Consider the following 12,705-nt stretch of genomic DNA (forward strand, 5'->3'; position numbering starts at 1 on the left):
GAAAACCATTCTGTTTTTGTAATACTTACTGAGTCTTACCACTGAAAACTTACAATCTAAGGGGCTTTGATTGTGAAACAGCCAAGGCAGCACTGGACACTGCCTTTGGTCTGTGCCAGGCACATCCAGACAGACAGCAGCAGCAAGTGCCTGGGGGCCACCAACCTCTGTCCCCATGCCACCATGGGGCCAGTGTCCATCTCCCCATGGCTCTGCCCTGCTGGGGAAGTGCCCAGTACACATGACTGGGACTGCAGACATTTTTTTGCTTTAGGAAAATACAAGCAGCCCCAACACCCCAACACATGACAATTTTTTCCTCCAGGACAGAGAGCAGCCTGAATTTTCAATTGTTGCTCCACCCTCAACTCCCCTTCCTCCCAGAACTGGAACCACTGTAAAGAAGCATAAAATGTAACTGAAACACCAGTGCTAAGATTAAAGCAGATTTTGTTTGGTCATGTTTTATTCATGTGTATGGGGGCAGTATCAGCTTTAGCAATCCAAACAAATACTCCAATGGGTAGAATTTAGGTGAATCTTTTGCCAAATCACTGCAGCTACCTGTGGCTGTTTCATCTGAAACTCCTGCCACTGCTGACAAGAAGTGGCTGAGCAAGGGGCAGTAGGTGTGTAGTGCTGGTGCATGGGTCCCATAACTCATCTGAGTTGGAGGAACACTGGTATCCCTTTGCACAGGCTGTGGTCTAGGTTTTCTAGAGTGAATAGATGCTGCTCCAGCTGCTCACTCTGCTGAGAGGCAGAGGAGACAGGCAATAAAAGCAGCCTCTGACCTAAAGCATGGACATCAAATGCCCAGACCCAAAAAAAGGAAAATTATCAAGGGATAATGAATCCCAGGGAAAAAGGAGGTTTGAGAGGTGGTGTAAGGAGCAGGAAGTCATGCAAGGAACAGTAGCTGAAGTTAGTGGCCACACAGGCATCTGTCAAATTCCCTTTTATATAAGCTGGTTGAAGCAAGCTAATTTAAAGAGAATTTCCATGGCACTCAGGAAACTAAGTTGAACAAAACCCAAACCATGGGAAAATTATGATGGAAAGGAAAGCTGTAGAAATGAGGTGGAAACTAGTACACAAGAAAAAAAAAGGATAGTCAGACCAAGCAGGACCAGGATTAGTTTTCCCCACACATAGCTGCTATCTTTTCAGCCTGGCACATGTCAGCATTTTCATTCTTCCTGATCTTTTGCAAATCTGAGTGCTGAGCTGTTCTGCTGCTGACTCTGAGAGCTGCAGTGTCCATGAGTTACTCAGGAAAAACGGTTTCTCCGTTGTAAACATATAGATATTTAATCAACTATAATAAACTATATCATCTGGGACGAGGATCACTGCAAATTCCTTAAAACTTGGATGGGGACAACACAATGCCCATTTAGGTCCAAAGTTTCAGCAAAAGCTCTTCTTCACATTGTTGAAGATCATTACATTAACCTGAGCTAAGATAGAATAAATGCTATTACAGCTCAGTAGTAATCCTTCCTGTGAACAGCTTTTGCAAATCCCACTCTGTCATTCCCACGGTCAAAAATACAGTAAAATGCAGACATGAAGACATCTCCTAAAATCCAGAGCGAGCCGGTGCGAGTGGGGATGTCGAGAGACTGAAAGCCACTCATGCAGAAGGTTTGGTCATCAATAGACTCCTGGAAGGGAAAGCAGATGTCCCTGCAGCAGCCTGCTCCATCCCCAGCTCAGGGGGTGAGGAGCAGGGAGCAGGGAAGCTGTGGATACACACCTTTATGATGTACTGCTCTGCTGTCAGCTTGTATTCGCGGTGTCCGATCGTGAAGCTTATGTGAGGCAAGCTCGACAGTCTTCTGCAGTCTACGAGAAACTGGACACAATGCACTGACTGAGATGGGATCACTTTGCTTTTCTTTAAGTATTGTTCTTTGAATTCAAGGCTTTCGGAGTAGGTAATAGTGAATTTACTACAGAGAAACAGCATCAGGCTGACTTACAGCCTAACACTGCCCTCCAGCTTTCCTGTACTCGGTCAAACCAGCCCAGCAGCCCAGACCACTGCACCCTAGGGAGCCAGGGCTGATGAAAATCCTTTCAAGTCCAAAAAAAATGAGGTGAAGGGGCTCTGATATCCTCCCTGTGCAACTCAAAGGGAAAACGAAGTGTGTGAGCCCCATCAAGCCTACGTCAGCAAGGGCTGCTGAGCAGAAGTTCTCCAATGCTCTGGCCTTGACAGGCAGAGGGAGTGCTCCAGCCACAGAGGGAGCACCCGATGGGTGCAATTCACCCCAGGTCCTCTCATAATGCCATCACTCTAGGGAAAAAAAAAAGATAGTGAGGAATACATCACTTTATGCTTATACTTTGCCCTGGAGTGGGATTTAAAGAGTAGAAGGGCTAAACTCTGGCATGGTCATTAATGGTCATTAATGTCCATAAATAATATATTCAGTTACATTAACTGAGAAGATAATTTCCTGGCCTTTCTAGTTATTTCATGAAACAACTGGTGAGTGAAATGGCACTGCAGAATGCTCCAAGTCCCAGAGGAATCTTTGATGTAAACTGTAGTGTTTTAAGTCATTGTTTTAGAGGCTTCCTAGAAGGAAGAATCTGCTTTTTGTTGTTTTTCAATCTATTTTATGAAAGCATAATCCTACATCTTCTGTACACTTACCAACTGTCATACCATTAAAACAAAACAAATTATGGGATACAGAGGAAAAGGGTACAAAAAGCCAGTAAAATACTTTTTTCTAGAATACTAGAAGGGAGACATAATTATTTTACATAGCTATTACAGAATTAGTATATCCTGAACAAATCAATCCTTGCTGAAAAGAGATAAAAGTTCTGGTAAAATCTGGGATGGATACACTCACTTTTACTGGGATAAATTTGAGCCAATATGTGCAGTCTGTCTGTGATTGCTAAAAATCAGTCATAGAAAGTCTTGTTTTCAGGATGCTTTTTTTGTGAAATCTGAGATGCCCAATGAACGTTCTTAGGTCAGCACTGGTGTATATGAACCCACACAGCAATGACCCATTCCTTGTTTGTATTAGGCTAGTATAAGTACATTGGAAATGCATATTTTATCTATGTTCATTCCTCCTCTTACAAATGAAAGTGGATTAAGGATCCACTTTTGTCTTAGCGCTTTGTTCAGTGCACTGGGTACTTGCAATACTCCTAATTTTATTCCAAAAGTAGTTTTGGGTCAGGATCAAGACAAATTGAGATTAGCTCCGTTGGTTAGAACATGGTGGTGCTAATAACACCAAGGTTGTGAGTTTGATCCCTGTACATGCCATTTGCCTGAGTTGGACTTGGTGATCCTTGTGGGTCCCTTCCAATTCAGAATATTCTGTGAAACGCAAAATTAACAAAAGCCACACACAGCAGCTTTCCTTGAACACTGGAGCTGTGGCAATGTGCTGGTGACCTGTGGGAGTCAGCCAAGGGCCAGCAATAGGCACGGTAGAAATAAACTGCTCTTTCCCTGGGGGCAGGGACAGGAAGGACTGGTGAGGAGTGTCAGCAAGGGAGATGCAGGAGACAGCAGCAGGGGAGAAAGGAAAACTAGCAAAGAGTCAGAGGAGTAAGGTTCAGGAGGAAGAGCAAGAGCCAGGAAGCCTTGTCCTGTACCCTGTGACTCGTCTGTGAGGAGCCAGCATTGTGAGTGACGCTGATGTGCATCCCTCCCAGGAGCTCTGGCACGATACCAACTGCTCCACTGCAAGCCGACAGTGAGAGGTCCTGTCAGTGAAACCACTGTGGGGCTGTCATTAAAATACCATTCCCTTTCCATCTGATGCTGACACAGCTGGCCACCAGCACCAAATCCCTCCCAGCTTGAGAGAGCCAACAGCTAGAGCTGGAGACCTCCAAAAATCCTCTGAGCTTCCAAAAGAAAAGTATCTCTCGTGCAGAGTACAGATCAATTCTTCAAACAGATGTCCCCATTATTTCCTTACACACCACAACAGAAGATGAAGTGAACGTTTGGGAAGAGGGCTGAGGCAAGGCATATAGGTCAAGAGCAGCTTGGCTCAGAGCTCAGCGCTGTCCTGGAAACAAGGCTTTTGCTGGCACCTAAGAAATAATTTCTGTTATTTTCCAACTCTGCATCATATACCAGTTTCTCTTCCTCTCTAGCTGTTCCCTGGCTGTACAGTTTTTACCTCTCCAATATTTGATGGACTTGCCCCAATATATTCCTGCAATCGCCTGATTTGTGAAGAGGGGCCGGTGATAAGAGAAGTGCCTGAGTCAACGATGGCTTCGCAGCCATGGGAGCAAAATGCCACCCGGCCCTGGATCTTTATACTGCAAATTAAAAAAAAAAAAAAAAAAAGCATCTTTAAGCAAATGGCATACACACTGTGACTAAAACACCATATTACTGCTGGCTAAAGTACCAGACTACTGACTGAAGTTAATCCCAGACAACAAGGGGCAGGACAAGAGGAAATGGCCCAAAGTTGCACCAGGGTAGATTTAGATTGGGTATTAGGAACACTTTCCTCACAGAAAGCATTGTAAAGCATTGGAACAGGCTGCCCAGGGAAGTGGTAGGGTGACCATCCTTGAAAGTCTTCAAAAGATGTGTGAATGTGGCACTTGGGGACATGGCTTAGTGATGCACTTGGTAGCGGTGCTGGGTTGACAGTTGTACTCAATGATCTTAAAGATCTTTTCCATCCCAATGATTCTGTATTTCTATGATTAAAACTATCTGCCAAGCTCTGCTAAAGACAAGAATGTCTGTGGACCCACTTTTCTCTCTCGAGACTCCTACAACTCTAATCATGTGCTTCCTGATGATGAATTTGTCCTCACTCCCAGGTATGTGTTCTCATCAATTTAGGCAGTGTGCTAGAGGTGCGACAAGGGAACACTGGCTACTTTGACCAAAATTAGAAGGACAGATGAAAACAGGACCCAGAGCTGGATTCTATTCCTGGGTGCCTTAACCTCTTAACAGAACAGTCCACCAAGACTCATCTTGATCACTGGTGCATCATATTAAAACAAACTAACATGCTCTCCAAGAAACCAGCTGCCCATGTCACAGCAGATTTAGAGAACCAACAAACCCCGATCTCATCCTGGTGAACCCCTCTTTGAAGGGCACTGTGGTAAAACACTGCAGCTGAGTCCTCCTGCACCTGTGTCACCAGGTGTTTTTGTCTCTGGGGTTCACCTAGGGGGGTGAATTCCACCAGGTTTTTTAAACACATGTACATACATACATACATACATACATACTTGTTCATGTGTATTTGCCAGTAGCTTTTCTCAGTGACTGGGACCCAGTGGATTGAACCTTTGTAGCGAGAATGGTCTATTCCCCCTAGAATCAACTCACCGCCATTCTCAGTGTCATCTCCTCTGAAAGCAGAAAACAGTTTAACACAGAATGGGAGTGTGCCAGCATGCACCAATGAGATTACACTTAAAAAGCAAAAGTCAAATTACAGCCCTTTCTAAATTCAGATATGAGTGGCTAAAAGGGATTATTACTAAAGTATCACTGTAAATGGTCTAACTCAGACCCTTCAAACAACCTCTGAGAAGACTTACTGTAGACACCAAAGTAGGCATCAAGAGCAGGCTGAGCCAGTTGCTATGCTCAGCTCCGAAGAAACACTAAATAGGTGGAGTTGCAGGTAGGTCCAGATTAGGGAACAGTACTTTTCTGAAATGTGGCTATTTGGGTGTAGCATAGCACTTCTGTTCATCTGCACGGGCCAGAGGGAAACAACAGACATGGCTAGTCTGAGCTGGGAACTTTTATTTACGACCAGCTCCAACAAGAATAGATCTCTGTGAAAAAAGTCATGGTCCTCCCCAGGACATATTTTATTTTCATGCCATAATCCTCAATGTCAAATTGAAAACAAAAAAAAAAACAACACAAAGAATCAAAAAATGGGGGAAATTTCTTTCTAGGGTTGAAGCTTTATACAGATGCACAGTTGTTTCTATCAACAATTGAAATAGATTTACTTCTTTTTTAGCAGTGTAATTTTAAAGGCAGACCTTTTCAGATAGAAAGAGAAGATTGGCTCCTCTACCAGGCGTTGGTTCATGATGCTGTCAAACACAGGCAGAGCATTGCCCACTGCTAAGGAGGGGTAGCCTAAGCCCAGTACACCATCGAAGTGGGCAAGGACAAAAGTTGTTCCTGGCTCAAACACCGACTCACCAAAGTCCTGTCCCTTGATGGAGATGTTACTTATCTGTTTGGTAAAAAAAAAAAAAGGCAACAAACAACCAAGCAAAGAACAACCACAACTGAAAATAAAGAGATCACTAATAACAATATTTCTGATCCATATCAGTGGATTTATTCAATTTATAAAGCCTGGCTATCTTTGTGTGACTTGCATCAACATAGCACATGCCCATTCAGCAGGTAGGCAGCACCAATTCCATAGAATGCCTTAATTATGTGGCTGCTTCTTCATAAGCCCAGAAGATGATCCAAGAAGACAATCAGAAATGAAAAATAAAATCTGAGGCATTTGTGTTGGTAGCCCAAAGCTACCACACCTCTAAGCACTCAGCTTGGTGGGACTTCACCCTGCCCTTGCTTAAACCAGGCAAGGATTTCCAGGGCAAGGCCAGTATCTGAACTGCCCTGAAAACAGCTGATGTGGAGGCTAACACCCATTTTAGGTGGACACTCACCTGCAGTGTGTCTTTGCCAGCAATGCCCAGAAGCTGTCCTGAGCCATACTGCAGGGAGAAGGCTTCCCCTCCGTGCTCATATGAATCTGACTTGAAGGACTTAAATTTCTGGTGCACCCCTACACAAAGAAAATGACATCTCTACACTGAGGGGAGGTCCTGGCAACCCATTCACTCCCAGTGCAGAACAAGATGAGATGTCAGAGAGCCAGATTTTTGTTTCTCTCAAAAGAGAAAGTGTTGAAAAAGTACTGTAGGCACCTCAGTTCCCCTGCAGACACCCCTGTTTGTCAGTACTTGAGAGGTAATTTTGCATTTTGGAGAAAAATTAAAACAAAAATGGGCATTTCCACCTCTGTTGGTAGGTCTCCCAGGTCTATTTTCATGCCTTTTACCTCATAGTGCAGAGGGACTCTGGGCAGCTGCAGCTGGCGCTTGCCCTGGCTGCAGAGTGACATGAGGGACAGAGAAGCAAAGTGGGGAGAGCAGAGCTCCAAAGGGATGCTCCAAATCCTCCCTTTGCAGATCCCATCTGCAGGCAAGCTTCTTGGGGAAGGAGAAGTGGGCAAGGCCTCTGGACCCAAGACAAGAGAAGCATCAGGGAGAATAACATTTCTTACTGCAGGCCTCGCTGATGCAATAAGCGGAAGGGACCCAGAAGTTGGAGGAGCCGGTGTCAAACACGACGGTGAACCTCTGGGGCGGTGTCCCGACGCTCACAACCCCGTAGTACTGCGCCTGCGGGAGGAACAACCCGCTCAACCCTGGGCAGCCTCCAGCCAGATATTCCTGAGGAAGAGGCCTGACCGGGAGCATCACACAACACTCCCTCAGGGGCTTCTGCATAAACATTTAAACATAAATGCACACCACAAGAAGAGGGTCTGGTTCCACAAGTGGCTTCAAGCAGCAGGTTTTACTCCAGCTGAATGAACAACGGTGTGGCATTTTTAAAGCCTTTTAAGCAAACATTCAGTTGGTTTCTCTATGGAGTCAACAAACCCACTTGCACTGGCTTCAGAGGTGGCAAGGTCATCCTCAAGATGAAACTCTCACATGACCACACAGACTTTCAGGCTGTTCCTTACTGATGTCAATAAGAAATCAGTGTTGCAAAGTCAGCACGACGTGCCTCTGCCAGCTTCAGAGGGCTCTGACCAGTGGCACAAATACTCAGTGTGGCTTCCCTTTTTCCTTTGTAATTAGCAGCTATTAAAGCAAGTCAAAAAGTATTGTGTTGCACAAACTGTTCCTGTTGTACTGGACAAAGTTCATCCAGCAGATGAAGAAACTGCTGGCCATCCCTGGATACCAGTTGAGACTGAGATAATCTGTGAACACGTGAATGCTGGAGCCAAGCGCTTATCCACATCCCGTACACAAGTGTCTAAGTGCTCCTATCTGGCCCTGGAAGAGCACTTCAGCATTAAGAGACCTATTTTTAGGAAATGGCATTTCTGGAATTCAACCACAGATAGAAAAGCAATAGCTAGTGCCAAACTGTCTTCAGCAATACAAGTATTTGAATATGTACCTTCAAGTGCATACTTGTTAGTTAAAACACTGATGTTTCTGACCCCAGAATATACAGTCTGAATGAGATAATCTTGAAAAGGCAAGCAAGCATGCCATTTAAGAGAATATCCAACTATACAGTAGGATTCTATTTCTTCCTGCATTAAACAAAGGGATGTTCATAAAAAAAAAAAAAAATAAATAAACACCAAAAAACATACAACCAGAAAACCCACATATACACTGCAATGAAACTGTTCCTGGTGCTACCTGAATATGCTGGGGAAGTGGGTTTTGCTTTGTTGTTTTGAGATTTTCATTTATCCTTCTTTGAAATAAGCTTTAAAGCAGGTTGAAATGTTTCAGTGTACTTTGTTCTTCACATACTTATTTCTTTATGGCCCTCAAGTGTCAGTAAGTTCTTGCTGAATGAATTTGGCTTTCCCTTCGATTCCATTCCCTGTTCAGATGAAGACTTCACAACGTTTCTGCAGCTTAGTTTCCCTTGAGATATGCATGGCAGAAAAACCAAATAAAACAGAAAACACAGACCATCCAAATGGACAAAATTCAAAAACTAGGAAAGACAGCTTACAAAATCATAGATCTGCTGACTTGCCTGTCTGAGATCCAGTGAAATTAATATTTTTTCCTTTTTCAGCTTAGATGGTAAACCCTCCCAGGTCAGTCTCCAATATTTAATACATATTAAACTTCAGATGTAAAAGCAGAAAAATAAAAAACTCTACTTAAGTCTTTGTCATCACTGATTTATGACTCCACCTGAAGAAATAAATGAGATTTGGAGGATTGTTTTATAACACAGAAGCATCCAAGTATCTGGTAAACAGAAAATGACTAAATGAAATAATCATTTATGCTATGAAAAACCCTATAGTTCACCAAGACTGATACAGGCAAACCTTCCATATTTCTTTGGGGACCCAACCGAGTCCAATACAGGTATATACAAAAATAAAACTTGTCACAGGACAACCACTGCTACTCTACACCAGCTTTCTACTCAGGTCCCATGCTATCCTAGATCTAGATATGTTTTATTTTACAGATTGCAACCTGATTTTTATGATCTAATATTTATAGGTTAAAGCAACAAGACACCACAAGCCCTATAATTTCATTGACAGACCAGATGTGAAATGTGCTGGGGAAAAAAACCTGCCTTCAGTAGAACAATGAGTCCTAATGATTGCATTACCAAAACTGTACTTACATTCATGTAATCATACAGCCTTTCTGAAGTAGTTCCTACTGATAAAGCAATATCTGCAGGGAAACAATGCAGATACCTCCGGGCAAAAACATCAGGGTGGTGATTCCTCCAAAATTCCTCTAATTCTCCCTTTTCCTTCAGCTGTTTCTTGATAGATTTGAATCGAATCAAGGGGATTCTATGCAAATAAAATAAACACACAACAAAACCTGATTGTCCTTTCTAGAACTGTCATATACTCAGTTTGGTTTTTTTTAAAGGTATCTTTTTTGAGACCTCAAGTAGCAACAAGTACAGGTCACCCCATGAAGCCAGCTGAGATGTGTGCCAGCGAAGTCAGATGTGTTTTCTTACCGTTCCAGAGCCACGATGAATGGGATGTAAACCACAGCCAACAGTGTCGCCCTCATGGCTCCAAGCAGTTCAGAGTCTAATGACACTCCTTTGCTCAGAAGTCCCTTTTTTATGGCCTATTGTCAGCTGAGGGCAGCTCGCCAGGTCAATCAATCGTAGGAGGTCAGTGCTTTGGCAGAAAACTAATTCATTTACTCTCAGACTAACCGCTGGTTTGTGCAAATAGTGGTGTCCAGTGCAGCTACTCAGGCACAGATAACCAGGGCACAGTCTAGACCAAACAGACATTTAACTAACAATCCTTAATGCCTTTTACATAGATACAATACATGGGGTGAGTTTGGCTCCTGTTAGCATGAGAAAGAGGAAGCAGTCCAAGGACTTGCTGCTTTTCAAGCCTGCTTTAGTGAGATGTTGATCAGAAGTGTTCAATGCAGAGAAAGAGGACAAACCATTTCCCTTTTGCATGGAGACATTTCAGCAAGGCTGAGCAGACATTTGGTGGGCTCGTGACAAGTCACCCCCTAAGAGCTGAAATTTAATTCCCTATTTATGGGAGAGCTCCAGTCTAAACATAAATGTGACTGCCACCCCATAAAATGGATCTTTATAGTAAAAAAAAACACAACAGTACAATACTGCAACATACAGTAAATACCAGAAATATTTTTTTCACACATTTCAGCAAGACATTTGGAAGAGCTCTCTTGGATTTATTTTCCTCCAAGTTTCCTGAGGTTAGTGGCTCCCACCCCTGCCTGACACTTGGGTTCAAGTCAAGCCTGCAGAGAAACAGTGGTGTCAAAGAAAGGCTGATTTGGCAGAGCACAGCACTCAACCCACCAGCTGCCCAGGAGGAAGCTGAGCATTGAGTCTGCAATTTATTTACAAGACTTTTTGAATCTTTCCTCTGCACAAGAAAGAGCAGTAAGCAACCACTTACTGCAGCCTAGCATATATTAAAGCCAGCTTTGAATAATCAGCCATTTTTGTTCAAAAGGCTATGGTAGGATGCTGGGAAAGAAGCAACCACATTTTGTTCTTTGCAACACACCATGTATTTAAAATAAACTTCTCACTACGCAAAGGTGAACTGGAACTAAATAAATCTCACAAAAGAGAGAAGATGTGCAACAGCACAGCAAGGAGCGAATGTCAAAGAACATGGAGGAGGCGGGAGTTGTCATCTTCTGCTCCAGCAGCAATGTCAAGAAAAAGCAGCAGAAAAACCCAAACACACAGCATTTGTGAGCCAAGAAGGGGTTTAAATGCCTGTCACAGACTCTAATTAAGTACAAAGCAAACAAAAATTCCTCCTTTAAGTCACTTCCCTTGCTATGTCAGACTGATTGAGGAGGGGGGTATGAGAGCCTTAAAATCGGTAAGTTTAGAGCTCTATTTATTAGTTACCCTGGATTTTGAAATACACAGTTTTCTTTCTCCAATGTACCTCCAAAACTGTAATAGCTAAAAAACTCAGCAAAGGCTGAACCTGGTGTCATCACACAGCTGCAGGCAGAGCTTTGGATCTGAAAATCCACCAGCATCTCTATTATAATATCTTGTTTCAAAAATAGTAGACTCTCAAAAATGTATCTTTTATATTTATTTCTATTTTATTATAATATTTTTCAATTATGTATCTCTGAGTAATATTCCCCATTTCTCCTGTACTAAGAGGTTTTACACAAGTTACAGCAAACGATCCCACTCTGTCCCAGAGTCACCTGGCCACTGAGTTGCAAGAGCTGGGCACGGCAAATGGGAATGGTGAGCAAAGATGTAGCCATTTGTGAAATTCTAGAAAGCAAGGGCATTCCTCAAGGAGCCCCCTCCTGTCACCTGATGGACAGCAGAGCAGATGTCATGCCCTTGGGTAGGGCAGCGCCACTTTGACAAGAGCAAGACAATGTCTGTGCTGAGTGCTTTTATCACTTGAACTTTTCCTCAAATGCTACAAATGTTTCTGGGAAGTCGTTAATGTTCCTTTCAGAGGGCACCACAGTAACTTTGAAGACAAGAAGTGGTTTTCAAAACACCACCTGGGTCTACTGTAAGGACCGCCTTTGCCTTAGTGCCTTCACTGAGTGGCTGATTCTCAGAAAGAACATGATTGTTCATTTTATTGCAAGTGTAGTCCTTTATTAATCCACACACAAAGGTTATTCTTTCCCAAATTCTCTGATCTCACACTATGTTCCAAGCAGACATTAATTTCGCTAACAGAGGTACAAAATGCAGCAACAAAAGGTCATTGTGACCTTTTTTGATAAGCTGGAATAATGATTAAACTACAGTGGAGAGGATCCCTAAGAAATAGTTATCTGCAGCTTAAAAGTTCCATTAAGGAGAAATAATTAAAGTAGAAAAAAAAAAACAAAACCATATCTGTATCTGCAGACTTAAGGTACTTCACAAAGTTATTTGTCTACATATGGACTGTTGAGAAAAATATGCCTAAACTATATCATTGATATATTCTTAGCTATGCTCTTATGTTGTAATGATTAGTAGGTTATCTGAAAAAAATTGTCTAAAAGACAAGGCTTTGCTGTGGATGTATATTCATTATTAATTATACCAAATGCACTTGGTTTTCCACCCATAGCCTACAGTGCCTTAAGGGGAGGGAACCCTTGCCTTCAGAAGGTGCCACAGCTGTTTAGAAATGAAAAACAAATACAACAACCTGCTGACACATTCCCCACAGTGGCCCTCTGACAGGGCACAGAGTATCAAAGCAGTGAAGAAGTGTCCAAAGGGATACGCTCATGCAGTGCAAACTGGCTTCTTGCTTCTGGGACACCATGCTCAGCACATCCCACCATCAGAGAGGGAACTTTCAGGCCCTCTACTCCACAGCACCACCACGGATGACTGTGACACTGTCTTTGTTCTCCAGGCTTGATGCTTCGCCC

At 43.1% G+C, this 12,705-nt stretch overlaps 1 protein-coding gene across 1 annotated transcript; it reads right to left on the minus strand.

The window, feature by feature from the left end:
• Positions 1 to 1,270: 1,270 nt before the first annotated feature.
• Positions 1,271 to 9,879, minus strand: LOC131573748 (cathepsin E-A-like). The gene is made up of 9 exons (XM_058827975.1): positions 9,788 to 9,879; positions 9,434 to 9,611; positions 7,305 to 7,422; positions 6,685 to 6,803; positions 6,034 to 6,233; positions 5,260 to 5,382; positions 4,173 to 4,317; positions 1,760 to 1,858; positions 1,271 to 1,667 (listed from the first exon to the last, which is right to left on the minus strand). Exons 1-9 carry the CDS (start codon positions 9,841 to 9,843, stop codon positions 1,488 to 1,490), a joined length of 1,218 nt encoding a protein of 405 aa, XP_058683958.1. The 5' UTR covers positions 9,844 to 9,879; the 3' UTR covers positions 1,271 to 1,487.
• Positions 9,880 to 12,705: the final 2,826 nt, after the last annotated feature.

The sequence above is a fragment of the Poecile atricapillus genome, chromosome Z (assembly GCF_030490865.1).
Source record: "Poecile atricapillus isolate bPoeAtr1 chromosome Z, bPoeAtr1.hap1, whole genome shotgun sequence".
Taxonomy (NCBI): domain Eukaryota; kingdom Metazoa; phylum Chordata; class Aves; order Passeriformes; family Paridae; genus Poecile; species Poecile atricapillus.

What these genes read in the sequence shown, in the direction of transcription:
- LOC131573748 (XM_058827975.1), bottom strand. Translation starts at nt 9,843, where the DNA reads ATGAGGGCGACACTGTTGGCTGTGGTTTACATCCCATTCATCGTGGCT. An exon ending in GGCTGTATGATTACATGAAT is followed by an intron (nt 7,423 to 9,433) that starts GTAAGTACAGTT and finishes TTCCTCCCGCAG; the next exon opens with GCGCAGTACTACGGGGTTGT. An exon ending in CTGGCAAAGACACACTGCAG is followed by an intron (nt 6,234 to 6,684) that starts GTGAGTGTCCAC and finishes TTTACCAAACAG; the next exon opens with ATAAGTAACATCTCCATCAA.